The 22,115-nt window shown below is 45.5% G+C and overlaps 1 protein-coding gene across 11 annotated transcripts in view; it reads right to left on the bottom strand.

Annotated features, from left to right (window-relative positions):
* Window positions 1-22,115, bottom strand: part of NCOA2 (nuclear receptor coactivator 2) — a 245,448-nt gene that overhangs the window by 12,793 nt on the left and 210,540 nt on the right. For 10 of the 11 annotated variants that reach the window (XM_016152949.2, XM_016152948.2, XM_036232798.1 and 7 more), the window contains 7 exons: window positions 18,137-18,347; window positions 15,891-16,097; window positions 13,023-13,235; window positions 10,649-10,778; window positions 4,516-4,681; window positions 1,094-1,372; window positions 151-228 (listed from right to left, as the gene is read on the bottom strand). In XM_016152949.2, coding sequence (XP_016008435.2) covers window positions 151-228; window positions 1,094-1,372; window positions 4,516-4,681; window positions 10,649-10,778; window positions 13,023-13,235; window positions 15,891-16,097; window positions 18,137-18,347 — 1,284 coding nt within the window. The remainder of the gene's footprint in view (window positions 1-150; window positions 229-1,093; window positions 1,373-4,515; window positions 4,682-10,648; window positions 10,779-13,022; window positions 13,236-15,890; window positions 16,098-18,136; window positions 18,348-22,115) is intronic. The other variant, XM_036232800.1, reaches the window with a different exon arrangement.

Below are 22,115 nucleotides of genomic sequence, written 5' to 3'. Positions count from 1 at the left end.
CATGGCAGGGAACGACGCAGCAGACGGAAAACCGAGGGGGGACCTGGACGGTGTGGCTTCGAGGCTACTTGACGTGGACTGTCAAGCAGGAAGACGTGACAGGAGGCGCGGATGGACATGGGGGAAGCCGGCGGCTGGTCTGCTCCTTACCTGCGTTGGTACTCCAGGCCTCAGAGTCAAGTTCACGTTGGAAACGTTGCTGATCTGATTCATGAGCGGCTGGCGATTCTAAAGGCGTCCACGCAGGAGAATGAATGCATTTTAAAAACAGAATGTATTTTATTTCAAATCACTTTCCTAAAGAAATCGCCCTCCCAACCCAACATCCGCACACCGCTGGATGCTAGACCTCCGTGGCCTGCAGCTGAGTTCCCAAAGACGGTTACGAGCGAGCTTTCACGTACAGCCAGGACATTTTTTAGGACTGTTTGGAAAACACGCTGTTTGCGAGGGAGAAAGGGAGGAGAAGGGCCAGAAAAGGAGGCCACAAGGGAAGCTACAAAAAGGCGGCGCTCGTCACTCACAAAAAAGAAAGGAGACGTGAGAGCCTGCAGCGGCGTTACTTGCTGTGTGATCTACATGGGTCCGGGCTTCTTACAAGAACACATTTTCTTGCACTAGATAGGCATTTCACAAGGAACACCCCTCTGCCACCACTCAGCTAACGGGGACTTTCTGTCATGAGAGGGGACTCCCGAAAGGAGCTGCTGTCACCCTAGCTGCCCGCTCTGGGCCTGGAGCTGTGCGAGGCCCTTTAAATCTCTACACATCGCCCTGCACTGTGTGACAAGCCCGGCCGACAGAATGAAAACTGAGGCTCAGAGAGCTCCAGGTTAGAACACAGTAAACAGAGCTCGGAAATAAAAGGAAAGCTGCCGCGAGCCGGAGCGGAGCTAGCGGAGGAGGGAGGGAGGAAGCAGAAAGGCGCGTGGGAACTGTGATGGGAACTGTGGAGTCACCTTGGAGAGGACGGAAGGGGCTCTAAGCCCTCCGAAAGGGCACACGATCGTTGCATCATCTCCCATCGGTCTCCCCTATGTCTCCCCCACCCGCCCCATCGCCCCGACTTTCCAGGCACCGGCAAGGAACACACCTGCTGTGCCTGGAGGCGGTGCTGCAGCTGAAGCCGCAGCTGGTTCGGCTGGTTCTGCACCAGGCCTGTGGGCCTCAGGCCCGGCCGGGGCTGCATGCGGAGTGTGGCGTAGCTCGGCCGCTGTCCCATGGCGTGGAAGTTTGGGTCCTGCATGGGAGTGTAGCTCCCCTGGGCCATCTGCGCCTGCGATGCGTACTGCTGCGGGAAGACGGGGGCCTTCTGCTCCAGCATGATGCTGGACTCCTGACTGGAGAACTGTTCCGGATCCACTGCCTGGCTCTGGAGAGAAAGCCCCAGAGAACAGAGCAACGTGTAAAACCCCTGAAACCGGCAGGGTAAATACACACGAGGCTTTCTCTCTCTGCCATAGATTCGAAGCTTTTTAGACGGTACTCACTACACAAAGGTACGTTTAGCTCGACTTCACGTTTCTTCCCAGAAAAGCCTCTTTGCCCAGTGGATCCAGTTACATGAGGGAAAAAGCAGGGGTCAGGCCTGATCGCAGTGACACTTCTTCCGAGGGAAGGGACACACGGGCCACAGCTACGGAATGCCACCTGCACACTCCACCAATCAGAGATGGACTTGGACTTTAAAACGCAGACGTCCCCTAGACGTGCAAAGTTTTCTGACTGGTAATCCACACCTGTGTGATTCATTTTAGCTGTGAGCAGCAGTGTTGGGGTCTCTGTCACCATTATCCCCGTTTTGCAGATAACAAAACTGAGCTTAAAGACATGAAGCAAACTACAGCAAGCGCACCTGGCTGGTAAGTAGTGGGTTCCGCCCCAGTTTGTGACTTAGGACCCACGCTCCTCACAGGTGTGACGCGCTGCCTTTATTATTAACTGTTTTCTGTGGCTGTCAGAATTTCCTACACACCCCACATTTTACCCCATTTTATTGTCTACTGGACATATTTAATGTGCTTGTCATTCTTGACTTCTTAGGGCGCCCCCATCTATCTGGGTCAGAATGGGGCAGGAGTAGAAAACGCAGGCTGGCCATCTCCGTGTCCACACAGAAAGGCGTTCCCGGCTAAGTCGCCTCTTCGCTCTGCCTCCGGGATTAACAGGCCCATGACGTACAGGACGAAAGTGCCCAACAGCAAAAACACCTTTGAGGTTTTCTTTAGTCTTGTTACATCCCAGGCTCTCTCAAACCAGGCCACCCACCTTGGTGCAGGGGCCTGGAGCTGGCTGGGGTTCAGAGTGGCATCACCCAGAGGTTGGCCCGCGAGAACTGGGCCCATTACCCGCCGCCCCACGATACTTGTAAAAATGTGAATGGAATCTACGTGGGCGAAACCATTCACTGTTCAGTTACTGCTCTATCTACATCTGCAAAACCATCTCAGAACTTTAAATATCTACCCATCTTTAACGGAGAGAGAATTTAATGAATTTCCGTTTTCAAAGAAAATGCACAACTCTAACGAGTACAGATGAAGTTCGCCTACACTCCACATTGCTCCCGACTCACCCAACAGCCACAGCTCTACAATCCAGTTTAATATGGCAGAAGGATGACAGATGTGATGAGACCAAACAGAAATACAAATAAACAGAAAAAAAGGAGACTAAAACAACACTAAATGATGAAATGACACAGTTTTGATCAAAACAATGCTATAAGTCACTCGACAACCCCGAGGATCGGAGTTTTAAATGTCACTTAGGAGGACACTCCAGTTGTTTCCACGTCCTGGCCGCTGAGAATAATGGTTCAATGAACATCGAGGTGCATCTTTCTCTATGGAGAAATGTTCTGGAATTTTGGGGCTAGATACCCAGAAGAGGCTTGCTGGGTTAACAGGGCCATTCTAGTCTTAATTTTTTGAGGATCCTCCATACTGTTTTCATAGTGGCTGCACCAATTACACCCTATCAGCAGTGTACGAGGGTCCTTTCTCGAGATTATGCTAAGCAAAATAAGTCAGACAGAAAGTTGAGAACTGTGATTTCACTCAGATGTGCGATATAGAACTGAAAGCAACAAACGAGCATGGCAAACAGACTCATGGACACAGACGACGGGGTGGTGGTCACCAGGGGGCAGCGGGGAGGCACATAAGGGTGAAGGGTCAAACATATGGTGACGGAAGGAGATCTGACGTCGGGTGGTGAACGTGCCACGCGACATACAGATGACGTGTTCTAGGACTGCACGCCTGACACCGATGTGATTTTATTAACCAGTGCCGTGCCAATAAACATCACAAACAAACGTCACTCAAACAAAACGCAATCGGAACAACGCTGAATGCTAAATTCTGGCCACCACCAAAGACAAAGCCCGACGGCCGCACAGGAAACACTGAAACTCCATTTTCCTTTCTTGATTATTTCGGGTTATAGCGTGCAAACCTCAAGTCATTTCTTTCCATTCGCAATATGAATCGACAAGTCTTCACTCCCACTTATGTCTGCTGAACGGTGGGAATTGTGACGAGACGATTTTTCATGCTTCAGAGTCTCCGACGACTCTGCATCGCCTCCATCCCAGACTCTCATGACACGTCCGAGAGGCGGACTGGACACTGGAAAGCACTTTTAGTAACAAGAAATAACGATGACTCATGCTGAGAAGAAGGGAGACAGTGGTGGGACTACGGTCGGTTTTTTCTAGGTTGTTCTTCATGCAGCAAAACCAGGATGGCCTCGTCACACGCACTTAGCTGGGTAGCCAGGTTCAGAAAGCACTGTTATGTCATGAGACCGTTAGGCTATTTATAATACTGCTGCTGTAAATTACTCTTAAAGCACAGAATCACTTTAAGTAACCAACTAACTGCCAGGAGGAGGAATGCTAACTGGCTAAGCACATTAAGCTTGGTTAACTTCTTTTCATTCTCGTTTATGCTTAACTATCCCCAAAATTGTCAAAACAACTGATAAACGACAGCTACCTCTAAAATGACTTCACAAAAGTCAAAATAACTACACCCACGCAAAGGTCAAAATAACTAACGAACTACAGCTACCTCTAAAATGACTTCTGCTAGCGTATGCGCAAAGCTCTCTTTCGGCACAAAGGGCTCTCGATCACCAGCCCACAAATCTAAGATGAATGTGGTGATTGCGGGTGCTGGGTCAGCGGGGTGGCAACGCTCCGTCGTCCTCGGTCTCTCTCTCTCTCCTCGTCCGTCCCTCCCTGCCACGAGGTGAGCTGGGCTAGAGCGTCTGTCTTTCAACTCAACAACCTGAACTATAGGTAAAGCTCATTCTCCGTATTTGCCATTCCTGGGCAAAAGTTCATGTAAGAGTCACAAGGAAGGAGAGGGGGAGAAAGAAAATGGAGCTGGCCTGGGATGAGGGAAACAAGTGTTCTAAAAAGCAGAGTGCGGTTACCTGCAAGCGAAAGAGGACGGGCTCCTGCGCGCCCACCCACTGCCGGCCCCGCCGGCCTCCCTCCGGGCATACCTGGCTGACCAGCTCAGGGATTCCCAGAGCTCTGTCGATCTCCTCCAGGCCATCGAAATTCCGCAGGGCCAGGTACAGCTGGTCCAGGAGCGCGCCCTCGTCGCTGGGAGACTCGGCCGCGGGGTGTGGGCACAGCAAGTCATCGGGACAGCTGCCGAACGGCTGCCTGCAAAGACACGAACCTCACTGGGGGCCCGCGGAAACGCCGGCTGGTCAGAGGACATTGTTTTCCCCTTAAAGATAGAAATGGCAGTTGACTTCCAGGGCCTTTGTACTAAAACAGTAAAAGCCAGTTGGACATAGAACAAAATGACAACTCGAAATGACAGATCCAGCTTTTTCAGTGCCTGACACAGGCCAGGCACCAATCCAGGCATCTCATGTACGATTCTTGTTTTTATGGTACCCCAGCCCCACGTGAGGGCCGGCAACGCTGAGGCTGAGAGGTGAAACCGTTCGCTGGCACTCACACGGGTGACCCTGCAGGGCTGGGACTCCCACACGGCGCCACTGAGTGCCGGGCGCGGCCGGACACTTTACTTTCGTAAGTCTACACTGACTCCACAAGCACGTATGTGCGCGCGCACGCGCACGCGCGCGCACACACACACAGTCTGCATTGAAGTATTCGAAGGAAGACAGAATGCTAGAACAGTCTTCCACGTGAGGCCGTGCTCACTCACCTGGGGGGGACTAGAGAACTGAAGGCATAAACTCTACATCCATTTTTTTTTGACCTCAGCTGTCAATAGACTAAACTTGACTGGACTAACAGGAACTTCCTTAGTCAGGACTTGCAAACATTCATTAAAACCCTCAAGAAGTGAGCCTGTCAGCCTGCCTGCGTTCCTCGAGGAAAGCAGATCACAAATATGCACGACGTATCTGTTATTCTATATGAAGTAACAGGTGATAAAACCATAACCCTAAGTTCCAAACTCTCTGGTACATGAAAGTCCTATAATTTAAATCAACCGACCTTCCGCGCGCTCTGAGAACTAACTTTCTAAACGCAGCTGTGGACAGGTTCACTCCACTTCTGCTGCACGGAGGGACCGGGAGGGAGGAGGAGAAAAACCAGAGGCCTGCACATCACGGAGGCGGGGACAGGAGGAAACTCCCCGCAGGAGAGCGACCAATACATGCATGTGGTCGGCTTCCTGAGAAAACAAACTCGAGTCACGGCCGAGCGTGGGCGTCATCTGTGTGCCACGTTCTCTTAGGCCTGAGGCCTCATCCCCAAAGATGCCAGTTAAGTGCGGCATTCAAGTATTGTCTCTGTCTAGGTTCATTTCATAACATTCGACTTCGGTTTCTCCAGAAGCTTTGTTCCTGTACGACCACGACCCCTCCCCCCACCTCCATCATGACCCCCCTCCCCCCATCGATGACAGGCCAGAGTGAAATCTGCTCTCTTCGAACGCAGCACTGCGTGGACCCACACTCATCAGTCTGGAATCTGACGCCCACGTCAGAAGGAAGGGGAGGCGCTGTTTCCTGTTTGCGAGAGACGGAACCCAACAAACCAACCAACTGAATGCAAATACTCACTCACACTTAAACAATTTCCTAAAAAATTAATGCGGCCGTTACATGTGTTTTCCTTTTAATTAAAAAGAAAATCGAATGGATGAATGACACGGACTGCCAAGTGAAACAGGACCCCCAGGGCTGCCCACTCTGGTCACGGCCCCTCCGACCCAAGCCGGGACGCAGCACATTTCCCTTCTGCTCTCGCTCCGGTTCTTATCACCGTATCAACGCGCCGTCGAGGACACACACACTTCGGTCAGGTCGAAACTGTCTGAACTTAGCGCCTGCAACTACCCTGTGAGGCCCAGCCGTCCCGGGCACTTGATTTTTTTCCCAGAAGAGGCCGCCCGAACCACGACGCTGGGGGTTGTCACTCTTGGCCCCCCCACTCCCGGCCCCCGGCTCCATGCAGAGTCTACCTGCCTCAGGTCAGGGCTGGACTCGGCTCCTTTGCAGCCACTGTGACCAGACTCTTCCCAGCGCTAGCTCCACCTGCTGTGCTTAGCTCAACTGATACCAGCAATTATGTTTAAAACGCCAACTTTAGACAGAACCTAGGGAGGATATCTTAGATCTCTGTGTTGGCCTAGGATTTCAATCAGTTCAGTAAGTTATCATCGACTGATGAAAATAAAGGGTTCCTGATCTAGCCAGAATATCATACTTTATAATCAGAAAAATACATTGCATTGTGGCTTAGTTTTATACGTTTAGGCATACGATGAGCTATATTGCCTCCCTTAAAGATGTCATAATATGCTTGGCTTGTAGAAAAAAATATCGATTCAGATTCCCAATCCCAATTTTATAAATGGCCACCAAAATAATGAAATTATTTCCTACGTTTTGGGCAATTACAAATATAGTTACAATTTAGCTGGTATCTGACAGACACACCTAATATTAAGAGGAGGATGAAATTCAGAGGAGTGAGGGGTGTGCGCACAGGCCGGGGCTGCCGTGCCATGGTAAGCGGTAAACTAGCAGAAGGCAGACCTATCGCCAACGCAGACCTCATTTCTTGAAATCTACACTTTCATTTATGGACTAGTAGGACAGAAAGGACGGCCATAAGGAGAGTAAGGGCGACTCTGAGCTCTTGTTTAAGAAACCATGCCATTGGCATCTATGTTCAAAATTCTGCAAAGCAGGAGCACCTACCACATGATAAGAAACAGTTAGCAGAAGAAACTTTACTCAGACAGTTTTCCAATGAGAGAAAACCAAACTAACCCAGAAAGTTTGAACTTATCACGAAAGCAAGTCTTTCGTGAGAGGCAGCTACTACATTTCAAGAGAAAATCACTTTTGTAAATCCAAAAGAAACCTTTAAAAAAAATCATCTATAAACTGTGGGTTGTATTTTAAATATCTGTTTTTACATACCGGATGACTGAAGGAAAGAAAAAAAAACACAATGGAACCACAGAAAATGGAAATCCAGCCATCAATAAATGACCACGCGAATATCGAAGGGTTAGCGCTTACTCACAGTCTTTTTGAAATGTGTACATAGACTAATGCTGGGTTCGTAAAACATTAAAAAACCTACTCCTAAGTAGGTAGGCAGTAAAAATTAAAAATATTAACGGTGACACTTATAAAGGGGTTAAAAAAAAGCTCTGCTTTTCTTTCAGAAGAGTTTTGGTCAGAACCTTCGTTATCCATCACTCCTGAGTTTCTATGACAATAAGATTATTGTCAAAAATTTCTTCCGAACTGAATTATTTAAAATAAAAGAAGTGTGTGTGGGGGGGGCGGTGGCAGGTAAGTGGCTGGAGAAAGAAACGCCGTTCGGAGCGGTGACCACGGCGTTTTGTCCGCACGGCTCTTAGACACAGAAAGCTGACGGACGGTGTCCTGCTCTGCGGCCGCAGAGCAGGGCCAGTGCTGAGGCGTGAGACGCACGTGGCAAACCCAGTGCGCGGACTCTGGAACGGGACTCGCGAAAATCCGGGATTCTTTAAAAAACAAACAAAAAACAAAAACAAAACAGAACTCTCATCTGTTTGGGCAACAGTGAAAACCCTAACTTTGGGCCTTGGTTTACCCTAGGAACCAATCTTCAACATGTTGTTCAAAAACAACTATCAGGTGCCGGATTTAATTATTGTACTATATTTTCATCATGTGCGAGTTTCCATGGAAACGGGTGGGTTTTCAACATATCGAATAAACATATGTAGAAAGATCATAACACACCCTGACACCACGAAGTCAGACTCATAGAGCTGGGAGGACGCAGACGGAGCAGGGCGCCCGGGCACAGCTGCAGCGGTCACCGACGACGCGCCGGCCCCGGCCCCGGCGAGCCCGGGGTGGCGGCTCCCGGGGGAGGGGACGCGAGGCCGGTAGGGCCGCCAGGCCTGCCGTCGGCTCCCCCACCGCCTCACTTCCACTCAGCGTGCAGGGCGAGGGCCGCGGTGCCGGCAATGCAGAGCCCTGGGCCCCGCCCCGACCTGCCCCGACCTGCCTTCCCATGAGGCCCTGGGGCGGCTCACAGCTGGGTTTGGAAACACTCGCTCCTCCCCCTAAGTGAACGGGACACAGTGGAGAGCACCCTTCCTTCTGCGTCTCCCTGAAACAGTTACCACGCAGTCCCCTCATCATTCTTCTCGGCCAGATAACCAGCTCCTACTCTTCCCGCAAACCCCAATGTTGGTCTCATAGTCATCTTCTCATATGCATATTTTTAAAACTTCACGGAATCCTCTGAACCCCTTACTGCACCCTGAAGACAGAGGAAGGCAAAGCGGCAGGGGCAGAGCCCCGAGCCGTGCAGCGCTGACTGCGGCAGACACGCTCCGTCTCAGAGTGCAACGCCCTCAGGAACTCGCATTTTTAAAAGAACAAATGAGTAGCTCTGAAAATGTACTGTACCTTAGCGAAATTTCAGAAACCCTGTTGAGTGTCATCCTTTTGTGAATTTGATAAGAGTGCCACATCCCCTGAGACTAGAACGCCCCACAGGATGGCCCGCCCCGAGCCCCCCACGCCGGCTCTTCACCCAGGCGCCCCGAGGCCTCGCCTGTCTCTCCGGGCTGGTTTCTAGGAAGTCTGCTTCCTGGAGAACAGTGCCCCAGCCTGCAAGTTCCCAGGCTGCCTCTTACCTCTTACCTCTCGCTTAGGCTCCCAGATATCTATCGCCCTGCCTGGGGGCTCTTTGCTCACCCAACCAGCTTAGCAACGCTGTCACCTGGGCCCCAGGGTCACCGTGCAACAGCTGTGTCCAGCGCTCTGCTACACCGCCCTGAGATCATGCACGTAACACACGGGGATGTGCCCCTGCAGGGAGCAACAAACTCTCAGGGGCGAACGCCGAACCAGCAACGCTGATGAGCTGAGACTTGAGTGTCCCTGAGCCACTGGTGACGTAAGGCGCAGTGGAAGAGCTCCCCTGAGCCTGCTGGCCTGAGCCGAGGGGGCCCAGAGTGACCTGGTCAGGAGTGACACCCCCGCCCCCTGGCAGAGACCCCTGCAAATTCCCCCTCAAGGAAAGCGTCAACTGCAGATGTTTCATTGACTAGGATCAGCTACGACTCGCAAGAAGAGAGTGTCGAAGTCCTCAGGGAAATAGGTCACCACAGGGCGAGTCAATCGCTGGATTGGGAATGCCGAGAAATCCAGATATTGACATTACTGAATAAAGAAATTTAGAAAATAATGATGAATACAATGTTTAACCACACCGAGTCACAAAAATGAGCACACGGAAAGAGGCTATGAAAAATGACCAGGAAAACAGAACTTTTAGGAATGAGCAACATATACCAAATGCCGAGTCGTATAAATGTACCGACCCACACCTAGACACACTGCAGTGACGCTACGATGCAGCGAATACAGAGACTTGTTCAAAAACAATTGGAGAGAAAAGATCACCTACGAGGAAACAAAAACGATTAGACCGATGATCAGAACCAAAGAACTCATTAAAGTTGTTCATACCCCACTTCCTTTTCCCAAAACCCTGTTTTGATGGCTTAATGTACCAAGACTGAATTCTCCAGAGTTTGACACTTAAGGCCTTCCATAAACATATTCTTTTACTAATCTCTCTCAGCCAAATCTTGATATTGCCGTTTTATTTATTTTTCAATGTGGCAAGATATACATAACATAAAACTAGACGGTTTTGTTGCCCTAAACATACTGTGTTGCTTCTGCCATAGCTAGTCCTCTGATGCTGCTGCTTCCGCCAGGTGGACTGGCTTCCCGCCACCTCCACCTCCTGAAATCACACCATTTCTCACGACTTTGAAGCCTTTCCCAATCATCCCAGTTGCATGATCTCTTGAAATATGGTTTATTTCTCTTACGGCATTTATAGTGCCCACCACCTCACATTACAGTTATCAGTGTACATATTTTATTTTCCAACTAAACTGTAGCTTCCTTAAAGGCATGCCCTAGGTCTGATTTTTGGATTTCCCCCTCCCCAACACCCCCTGCCCATTAGATGATACAGTTTGAATGCATGAGAAGTGGTCCAGGCACCAAATATTCAAGAGGAAAAGCCTGGCTTCTGGCTCAGGCACACATGAAACAGCTTGCAGACATCGTGAAGAGCTGCCTGTTGATCTGAGAGCTCAGGACTCACCTGCTCTGGCTGGCGAAAGACGCCTGCTCTATGGGCAGGATGCTGTCAGGCCACGGGGCGGTCTGATTTGGAGGAGCTTGCTGTTGGCTATACTGGGGTCCCCCCATGTTCATCTCTAATTCAGATGGCCCTGAAAAAGACGACAAGAACCCCAACATCTTACAACCTGTAATCACGGAAGTATCTATTTCTGCTATGTAATACAAACTGAACTATCTGGTTTCTAGAAAATGGAAAAGACAGAAGCAGTAATAATTAGGTGAAAATAATAAGACTGAATTTTTGTTCTGATATAGAAATAAAGGCGATAAATAATCAAGGCTAATCACCTGCTTTAGGGAATATCTATAGCAGCACTTCTAAATCTTTGGCACTCAAGGCCCTTTATATATATATATATATTTTTTAAGGCTTTTGTTTATGTGGGTTATACCTTATTGATATTCATTGTTATTGGACATTAAAAGTGGCAAATAGAAAAATAATTATTAACTCATTTAAAATCATCATGGTAAACCCACTATACGTTAACACAAACAGGACATTTTAAAAATGAAAAACAAAACAAAAATGTTTTGGTGGCATTAGTTTACATGTTTGCAAACCATCTGGATCGACAGAAGAGAGCCAGAATCTCCCATCGCTTCTGCACCCCGTACACTGTGACAGAGCGCAGCACGTACCTTCTAGAACGCTGCTGGACGCTCGTGAGAGGGTGAGGAGTGAAGAAGGAAAACAGCCACTCGGTGTTATTTGGAAAGTAGCTTCGGCCTTGTAGACGCCCCGAGGGGCGCCGGCACTTCTGAGAAGTGCTGGTCTGGGCTGCTTGCTCCTGACCCTCGCTCACTACAGCTGCTACCTCCTCCTCCTCCGCAGAGGAGGGGATGCAGGAGGGGGGCGGCGCTCAGGGGTGCTCGTTCTTAAGACGTCTTTTTAGAGGTTTCAGACTAATAGAAAATGTGAGGTTTTAAATGATTTTACTGTTATCATTATCTGTAGACCTATCTTCCATTACAGCAGATTTTCTGTTGAGTTCACAGCTTTTTTTGAGTCTATTAAATATCAGAGAAATTCAACTACATGGTAAAGCTCACAGAGCCCTATTTCAAGCTCAAAAGCCAGGTGAGGTGCCCTTCAGGGAGGGTAAATTAAATTCCTGGATGTGAGGAATTTATTATTATGATTTTAAAATGAAGGAATTGAAATCTTAAAAATTTCCCAGTTTAATTTTGCATAGGATTCTGGCCATTTTAAGCATTTTTCATGCAAGCCTCAAATGACATGAATTTATGTTTGGGAATCACCCATTAATTAACTCCAAAGTACATTCTCTGTAGGAAGGCATTGTTACAATGTCGTGTTCCAAAATCGACATGCCAAAATGCACTGAGCGATTAAGCAGCTAGGTAAGAAAATTCTGCATTATCTTCTCAAAACGATAGTGGCGCCTTTCCGTCAACGATTTAGCTTTTATTCATGGCGCAACATCTCGGTACATGAACGTGAACTTATCTGAGTTATGCTAAGAGGAAGGTTAATATGTCAGTGATTGACAAACTAATCTTGAGTATGAGCTGCGCACACCATTAATTCTTAAAAAAAAAAAAAAAGAATGGCTTTATTGAGATATAATTCACACACCATAGAATTCACCCATCTACACGTGTACAATTCAATGGGATTTCTAGGTGCGGAACTGTACAACCATCACAACAATCAAGTTCAGAACCTTCTATTTCCCCAAAAAGAAACCCAAAGAGTGACCACTAGAGGTCACTACTCCCCATTCCTCCCCGACCCCTAGGCAACCAGTAACACACTTTCTTTCTCTAACAGGTTGGCCTATTATGGATGTTTCATCTGAATGGAGCCACACAATATACCTACCATTAACTTTAACGGTATGAACTGCATCCAAACAGAATTCTACCGACCCTCACATTTTACGAGATGTTCAGTAAGACCTGCCCCTCCAGTGAGGACCTGGCAGAATCTGGTTTAATTCCCTAGGGCGTTGGCCTAGGAATCTGCATTTTAAGGTCCTGAGATGATTCTGATGATCATCCAGTTAGGAACCAGTGCTGTATCACCAAAATACTTCTTTAAAATACCATCTACCTAAGATTTACATTGTGACACTTAATTCACTGCAAATAAGATATCACGAAGGTAGTTGATTCTCTCACATAGCTGGAAACCTTTGCGAGTCTATGACTTTACAGGGCTCCAGCGAGACCCCACTTATGGCAACTCGGCATGGGAGGGGCATGACCTGAACTGCAGACCGGGCACTTGTCTGGAAAGGCCTACGGAGCGGCGACTCTCGTCTAAGCAAGCATGGAAATGAAAGGTCAAGGGCACTGGGAGGCCTTACCTATACTCATGACCTGAGACGGAAGCATCTGCCTTTGGCCAGGCTGGCTGCTGGGTCTCATGGGGATGCTGGCCGTTGGGTTCCGGATCATGCCTCCTTGGATTGGCCGGTTCATGGCACTGGTGGTGGCGGCGCAGGTGACTCTCACGGAACTCTGTGGTGCCCAATCCCCAGATGGCATAGTGGGCCGGGCAGCGTTACTGCCAATCATGCCTGCAGGCAAGCCAAAGAAAACTGAGCTGCAGTGACTGCGAGCATACTCAGCTCGCTGAACCCCAGATGATCTTACTCTGTACGAGGTAACCATCCGGTAACACACAGTCAGCCCAACGGCTAACACCCTCACTGGGACAGACGTGGGCCCTGGCTACGACCTGAGAATTGCCAATTGCTACAAAGATATTCGCAACGAGGACTTGCCACTCTTTATAGTTCAGAAAGGCAGTTAAAATTGTTCCCATATGCACTTAGACACAGGTGCTGCGGCGTGTGGATAACCCCAACTTCCTTCCTCAGGAAGTGAATCACATTAGCTGATGATACACACGTCAGTGCTTTACTTTCCAAAAGGGAGGCGAGGCGAAGAAGAACAAGGTAGGAGCTGACAATTATTACTCTAATGACAAACCCAAATCACGGAGAATATCCCGTGAAGCCTATGCCGGACTTCAGATCCTCAAATCCTTTTCTGAGTACCATAATTTGGTAAGTTTCAAAACTGAGCAAGGTAGCCTCTAGAGCAAGGAGAAATTACTGGATCTTTCTGCTACACTTCTTTCCAGTCAAAGCAAAGGAATGCCTACTATTTCAGCCACATTCCTGACTATTCAGACCCAGAATGGGTTAGGACAGAATTGTAAAAATTCTTTTATGCTGGAGATACTAAGAGTTATTTGACCACACGGAACAAGAACACAGCTCTGGCAAACAAGATCACGAGTCTGCTCCCCTCGGCCTGGACACTGGGATGCTGGCAACGGCCAGAGATGTACTCAGACTTGACAGTCTGAGGCTTCTGGAAGAAGCCCAAGTGAGCACACTTCATTTTAAAATGTTTAATGATGGATGCACAAAAGTTCTGCTTTCAAACACATGGCTTGCTTTCGTTCCCTTTAACTACTCTACACACCTGAAAACGGTGTGTCTAGTGATGGGGAGCTCATGCATGGTGGGTGGGGGGTTCCTCGTGAGACGAGAGTGCACTGCTCTCAGATGACTGGGGGCGAAGGGTAATAATGAGCTGGAAAGAGAGCGATATTAGAGTAATACACATTTCATAAACCGTTTCAGGATTCGGTTTGAGCTATACAAAGATATTATGGGAGAACAGGCATTTTCAGTTTCCCAAAAATCTATTATCTAAATAACATAACAAGATTAGAAAAAGTCTAGAAAGCCGAAGGGAAAATCACTCATAATTCAACACTATTAATTAGCAATTATAACTGGGATGGCTCTCAGTCTTCTTTTACTTTTCCGAAACAAGGCACAGGTTGGTATGATAATCGCCCGGACACCCAGTGATGTCAGGCTGCCCAGACTGGAACACAGGTGCATCCCCAAATTCTCCCTTAAGATTCCTGTGAGAACTCAGATCTCCTTGTGTTCTCTAGTAAGAAGCCACCCTTAATAAGTCATCGACTCCTTTTCTATCTTAGAATTTTATGTAAATTAATATTTTATTAATATACATCAATACTTTATCTTAAAACTAAAATTAATATGACACCGTTTCTGTGAATATACAAATTAGTGAAGCAGTCAGTTCCTGGCACTTACAATAGGCACTCAATAAGTATCTGTTTGTTGAATAAATAAACTATTTTAATACGGCATAGCTCATGCTTCCCATAAATTGCTTATCAACGACAGAAAGCAAAAAATCAAATCAATCAATCAATCAATCCATCTTTTCTCCTTAAATTAAACTCTTATTTTCAGGTAACTATCTAAATGGCAAGTGCACACAGGGATTACAGACTGCCAAAAAAAAACCCCCAAAAAACCCACCAATAAAAGTTCTTCTTATAACATCCATTCTTTCAATGCCTTTGTCTCTACTACCCCACACTTCGACAAAGGAAGAAAGCGATAAACCGTGAGCTCTCCGTCAACGGCACGCTGCGACCTCCATGCAGCAGACACTACGGGGTACAGCAGCGAGGGGTGCTGCTGCAGGGGTTCCGGCCCGACTCAGGCGGGGTTTGGGACTGTGGCAGCCGCTATGCCAGTGACCACTTAGAACGTGCCTGGGCAACTTGGCAGACACCTTAACGACAGCACGTCAAGGCCCCGACCAGATACAGGCAACTCTGTCCATCTTCAAAAAGGAGCCCTGGACCAGTTCCTATCAGGACAGGCATATTACTGGTTTAAGTTTTTTGTTTTTCATTAGTCTTTTTCTGAACGAGAATTGTATCATTTATAAGTATCCAAAAAAAAAAAAAAAAAAGGTTGGTTGAATTTTAAACTCTCATTCTGAAATCCTCTGAACACAAATCATCCATTAAATAGGAAGTTTTGGGGTTATCTCAGATTATCATGAGACGCTAGCAACCGCCCGATTATTTCACATACACCACACCAGTGTCTAGAACAGCAACTGAAACCGAAGGGAAATAAACCTACGCTGTAGGATTGACGATTAGAAACCTTGTGCAAGTAACGATCACAGAAGACGAATGGCCGGCTTACTGGAATGTTCTCCGATGTGTCACGCGCCTCTCAGGGTGAAAGTGTGTAGCCTTAAGTGCAAATGTTAGCTTCTAACGTAAAAAACGTCACTTGCAAAATTCTACTGGTTGGACGTGGTTGAACAGATCATGAAGTCAATAACCCAGTAAAGCAGGAGTGCAGTTGAGCCCTTACCTGTGCTACTGCTCCCTAAATTTCCTTGGTTTCCTATCATCCCTTGGTTACCCATCATTCCTGGCTGAGGTATCACTGAGTAGGGACTACTGTTTCTGATTGGTGGGAAGGGTCCAGCACCAGTTGGGCTTTGCAATGTGATGTCAAGTGGTAAATTCTGGTTTGGCAATAATCTGCCCAGTTGCCCTGGTCGTGGGTTATTAAAAGCTAAGGAGAAAACAAATGAAAATTAAAGGTTAATATAGGATAATGGAAAAGAAGAGTAATAAAAGTAGTGTTTAGGGAAAATATCACCTGTAAAATAACAAACATGCACGTCAGGGAACAAGTGCCTACACAAAAGACAAAGTCAGACAAAAACATATGCAGAGCCAGAAAAACACGGACCCGAACTTAATCAATGGGCCTCTAATTTAATTATTAACATTCTTGCAAAAAGAGAGAAAACACGTCTATCGGTTACCATTTTTTCTCCCCAAGACTCATTTCTAATATGCAATCGTATTTGCTAAGTGAACCACTAACACGGTTTTTTCCATACATCATTTGAATTTAGGAGCACGGCTCTGTCACAGCTATGAAGCCATAAACATCTCCCGCATCGAGCGGCAAACACAGAAACGTGGTTCAAATGTTAGAGTATCGCTTTTTTTTTTTTTTTAAGAGCATCATATCTTAACCAGCCTTTCCTAGGAGCAGAATTAGATTAGAAATATCTACTCTCATTGGAAATTAAAATCTTTAAGTAAGTGTGAATTCTGTTACCTGAAGTAATTATTAAAGCTTTCGGGCCCTGTTTATTGTTTTAAATACAGCTTTTTAAAATTCCATTTAGATTTGAAATGATTCTTATGGTTAGTTCACAAGAATTTACTGTGTTATAACCACTATATCAGTGTACTATACTATCACATAGACAGCCAGTAATTTAATATCAATGCTATTAAATTTTAAAAGTACAAATATATTATAAATTACCACTTACAGCATTAATTTATTAAATAATAGAGTACTTTACTTTCTCCGAATTATATAAATATAGTATGAAATAAAACATTTAAAGGGAAAGATTCTTCACAATAACAGAAATAAAATATTTAGAAGAATCAGAGCTTAGAATAGAAATTATGTTCATGATTGACCATAACTTCCAAATCAGGGTTAGTCGTGTGGTTACCAAAATCGATAATCTGAAAACTTTTAGGAGGTGTAGGTCGAGGAGAGACCACGTGCCCACACACAGGCTGCCCTTCTTTAATTCCTCTGGTCAGTGAGCCTGAATCCCTGTGGCCCACAGTAACCCTCCACACTCCAAGAAACAGGCAAGTCTGAGAGGTAATGGCAAAAATTCTACCTTGTTTTACCCTTTTCAGAATGATCAGAAATTAGCTGAGAAAAGATGTAGTAATTAACGATATTCTGTGATTTGGTTGATCGCTGCCATTTCTGGTTTGAAACCAGTGCTAAGCTTTGGGTCAAAATGTATTTGAAGAAGGAAAAAAAATTATTCTGTTCACCAATTTAATGCTAAGGAGATTATCTGTCTTTCTATAAATTATGTTCCTGGGACAGGACCAATGTTTTCTTCGATTCAAGCTGCCGGACACCTTTAGGCGACTATCAGATTTGTAAACTTGTAAACTAAGTGTTTGTAGTGAAGGAAGAGTTCACCTTAAACTTCTGCAGTCAAGCTTTATATCCAACTAATGAAACTTAAAATGTAGTTAGAGAACACTTATGTGGTAAGAGTTCCATGTAAAACTGATACTTATATGAGGATTCTTAAGAAGCAGGACAAGAAACTTTAAAGGTATGTGTCCCTTTCACGTACAAGGATTAAATATTCCAAGACTTTTTAATACAGTATTTTATTCCTAAAAAGTGAGCATAACTTGCTAATTTTCTGTATTTTAGTATTCAGTTACATAACAAAACACAAAATCTGTGACACTCCACCTCCGAAGGCAGTGGCAGAAATGCAGGGAAACACGACACTGTCTAGAGAGCTCCACCGAGGTCGCATGCCACGCCGGTTCGATCGACCACAAGAGCCTGCGGAGGAGCCACGTTCACGAGAATCCGCGTTCGACACTGTTTTGTTTTGAAGGACTGCAACAGTAGATGGTGCTATCTGACCATAAAAACCTTGAAGTGACTAAGCTGTTTGCATCGGATTTTAATAAGCCCTGCTTCTGATGGTGATTAGATGGGAATTTCTGGCATAACCACCAATATCTCATACTCACTGCTCTGTGAAATTCGCAATGCCGCTTTCTGGCCTCCAACAGGTGTAACCGGGCTGTTCTCAGCTGTGAGTTGCATGAGGTCATTGATGATGGCTTGCTTGTCAACGGATCCAGCAGGGGCGCCTGGCCTCGTGTCTGGGAAAAGCTGTGGTAATTGACTATTCTGCAAATCATCCAGAATCTCCTCCAAGTTGTCCAGCTCGCTGCCAGGCTGCAGTTAACAAACAGAGAGTTTATCCAGCCCCACTGTGAGGGCCCCCGCAGGCCCGCCTGCAATTACAGACCTCACTGGTATGAGGCTCCACGGGCAAATGAAAGATGTGGATACACGCCCATCTTGGGACTAACAATTAACCCATCGTCTTTTAAAAAATTAAATGGACAAAGGACGCACAACTCAATCTCTTGGTCCTCAATTTTCTCATCTGGAAAAAGTGAGATGACTGAATTAGAAGAAAAGCTTTCCTCCAGCATTGTGATTCACCGGCAACTTATAAATTCCCCTTAATTTTACAGCAATAATTCAATTAATCATGATTATGTACATTTCTAACTAACCACGAGTGTACTATGACTTACAGTCCAGGGCTAGGTTTTCTGGTTAACTCTCCTTAAGAAATAACAGCAACAAAATACTGGTAGAAAATATGATTCAAATATACACTAAAATCATTATTTAGTAAATTTTTAAGAGCAGGGGATAAAACATAAAATCAGCCTGAAGGAACCAGGAGGAGCTAAGCATTGCCTTTTCAATCTGAGTGGTGTTTTTTTCCTGTTTCTACTTTCAGTTTCGAATGACACTGGCTTTCTCGGTCATTCACCAGCTTAGGTGACAAAACACTATTCGGAAGCGACATAAAAACAGGTTGCTTCCAGACCCAGCATCTATCAACTTGACCTGACAGAAGTCATAAAAATATTTTTTTAAAGGGCTCACTTTACATTAAAATAATTTCGTTTCAATTGCCAACATTAAAATAATAAGGTAAATATCACTATTTTATACTTAGCATTTTCCTTCCAGAAAGCTCAGCTGATTTTACATTCTTTTAAGTAGAACCTATGTATGTGCCAAATATTTAAAATCAGACGGTGCCAACCACACAAGAAAATGGCTAAGTTAAATGCTAGGATTACTTTCTAGTAAAGAAAGTGGTAAGAATGATTTTCTTGATATGTAGGTGGAAAAACAGGCAATTTCCTCAAAGCCACTGAATGGATTTTGGATCCCTCTCTGTGACTAACCTTTTTGTCTAGACGGGCAACTCAAATGAAATCATTTACACCCGATATGAAGTATACTTTAACAGAGAATGGCCTCCAGTTTTATTCTACATACAATTCCTATTGTCCACGTAGAGGCTGGATTTACTGGGGTTTTTTTGTTTTTGTTTTTGGGTTTTTTTTTTTTTTTGCAATTTACGACAAATGTAGTCTCTCTACAGGAAGCCTTTTTCACCCGTCGTCTCTCAAGTTAAGAAGAATAAACTGAAGTGACATTTTGTTTGATTCCTGGTTCAGTCAATAGCTTGGCGATAATTTAGAGCTCTATTTTCCAGGAACTCCTAACATGTCGTTAGAGCAGTTACGAGACCACTTGCTAAGTTGGTTTAGCTATCCATGTCTAACAAAAGACAGAAGCATCAAACGTGGGAGAGATACACCTTAGGTGAGGGTTAGGCTCCAAAGTTAGCATCCCACAGTATGGACAGACACAAAATGGTCCTTAAAACTCCTTCGGAGGGCACCTCACTGCACCTGTACCCGCTCCGGGGGCAGCAGGCCAGCTCCTCCAGGGAGGATGGACACTGCTGTTTCTGTGGCGGAGTCCTAAATGGCGCAGCGCATGCGGTGGCCAGCGGCACGTCAAAGTCCGCAGCTACGTCTTCTCACTATCTGAGGGACGAGGGAACCAACGCAGCAAGCCCGGGCCACGCGCCTCAAGCCACTCTGCAAGGGCACCGTGGGCGACCCTGCTCACGCCGCTCCAATCGCCAGCTAGTGACGCCGCGTCTTCTCTCCTGAACGCGCGTCTATGATTTCGTGTAAGGTAAGTGTACGAGTAAAGCGACTCCACTGCACACCTGTCTCTATCGTGTTCTGCTCAATAAGGAAGGTATAAACATCAATATAAACATTTGTCGCCCGCCAAAGACAGTGCCCGGAACGGAGCGAGGGACACCCAGCCAGCCTTTAACCTCGCGAACTTGTAATCTAAGAAATCCTCCCAGGCTTGACTTAATTTTTCAAAGAAATCCCTATGATTTCTATTAACTTCCCAGAAAAATGAATGATAAGAAATGTGTGACATCCTGACAGCTGTGCCCTGAAAACAGCTACAGAGATAAGAAAGAGGCTCTAACAGACTGTGGGGCGCCCCGCTGCCCGGGAACCCCCGTTTCCCTGCTCTGATGCCGTCTGTGCAGAGTTGCAGACCGCCGGATGGCTCGCTCACTGTGGGGGGCAGGGTCAGGGGGCTGCTGTTGTGACAAGCTGCTTCTTGAGAAAGATTTGCAGATTGCCTGGGATGCGAAGCGTCCAGAATAAATAAGTTTGTATAAATAATCATAAAAATATATTATTTTCCTCCGTGGATGCTCTTATACTTGCCCCTGACCCTAGGTACCTTTAAAGGAAAGTGTTTACGACGTCAGTTAACTATAGTCAGGGTCTAGGCTCCTTCTTTCCCTTTTACCTTTACTCTTTCCACACAAATAAATTTATACTTTAAGCTGTCTTGAAAACTAAAAATAGGGTGGTGAACACACAATGTTATACACATACACCTTATTGTTGAATTGTACACCTGAAACATACTGGATTTCATTAACCAATGTCACCATAAAAAAAACCAAAAACTAAAAATATAGTTTCAAAGCGTTCTAACAACAGGATTCATGATTCTTCCTTTGTAATCGACTCTTGTGTCTAATATAATGAGTTTAAAATAAGTCTAATGTTTTATCTATACATAACATTCAAATGTATTTGGATGCTTTATATCTATTTATTGGTTTTCTATTTCAAATAATTAGAAACTTAAAATCTATTGTTTTCCTTGATTTTTATTTTGAAAAAGCATCTATGAATGCTGATTTTCAAATTTTAATCTTTGCCATTTTAAGGACTGGCCAAATAACAACTGTGGACCAGTCCAGCTCTGACGAGTAACTGAGACTTGTCTCAAGAAAGCCACGTAGGAACTCACTGGGTTAGACTCAAAAGGAAGAGACTGTTTGGAGACCCACAACTATGGACACTGTTCGAATTCATTCAGTTTACCAACAGAAAACTTCATAATGTAATCCCCACCCACCCCCCCCCCGCCCCCCCAGAGATGATAGTTTGCTTGTGTTCATTCTTGTCAACTTCTGGAGTACATTTTAACCTCAATCTAATCCTCCTAAGTTTACTTTAAACGTTGTTCTCTAAGGAGATAAAATTCAAAATCTCTACACCCCTGTGGTTGTTCAGCAATAAAATTTGACAAATATGGAATTTTCTTCTGTAATCATGTAAGTTCTAGAAGGGGTGGGTTTAATTGCATGAAGTTTTTGATTAAACATTTCCTCTCCTTACATTTTCCTAAGCTTTAAGTCTCATCCAAAGTTCTTCCAGGCCCTCTGCACTCTGTTAGGCAGAAAGATTAATGCCTTCCTTTAAAATGCTTTGCCAAGATACTTCAAAGTTTTGCTCAGGCATCTATCCGAATGCTCAAATTAGCCACATCAATTGGAATAGTTAGTTTAAACTATTTCAGGCAGAAAATGAGTCAGAAAGATTTTTATACAAGTTCTACAAAATGAAAATTGAACTTGACTTCTTTACTTTTTTATTTTTCTGGTTTTATGAATTTTTCATGTGTCAAATCTACATGTTCTCTGGAGCAAATAGAGCACATGCACTTTATAACATAAGCATTCTAATAAATTATGAAATAGCTTTTCAAAATTTTAATACGAAGTATAATTTTACC

This window comes from Rousettus aegyptiacus, unplaced genomic scaffold, assembly GCF_014176215.1.
Source record: "Rousettus aegyptiacus isolate mRouAeg1 unplaced genomic scaffold, mRouAeg1.p scaffold_m13_p_15, whole genome shotgun sequence".
Lineage (NCBI taxonomy): Eukaryota > Metazoa > Chordata > Mammalia > Chiroptera > Pteropodidae > Rousettus > Rousettus aegyptiacus.
This window is presented reverse-complemented; position numbering and strand designations above follow the sequence as displayed.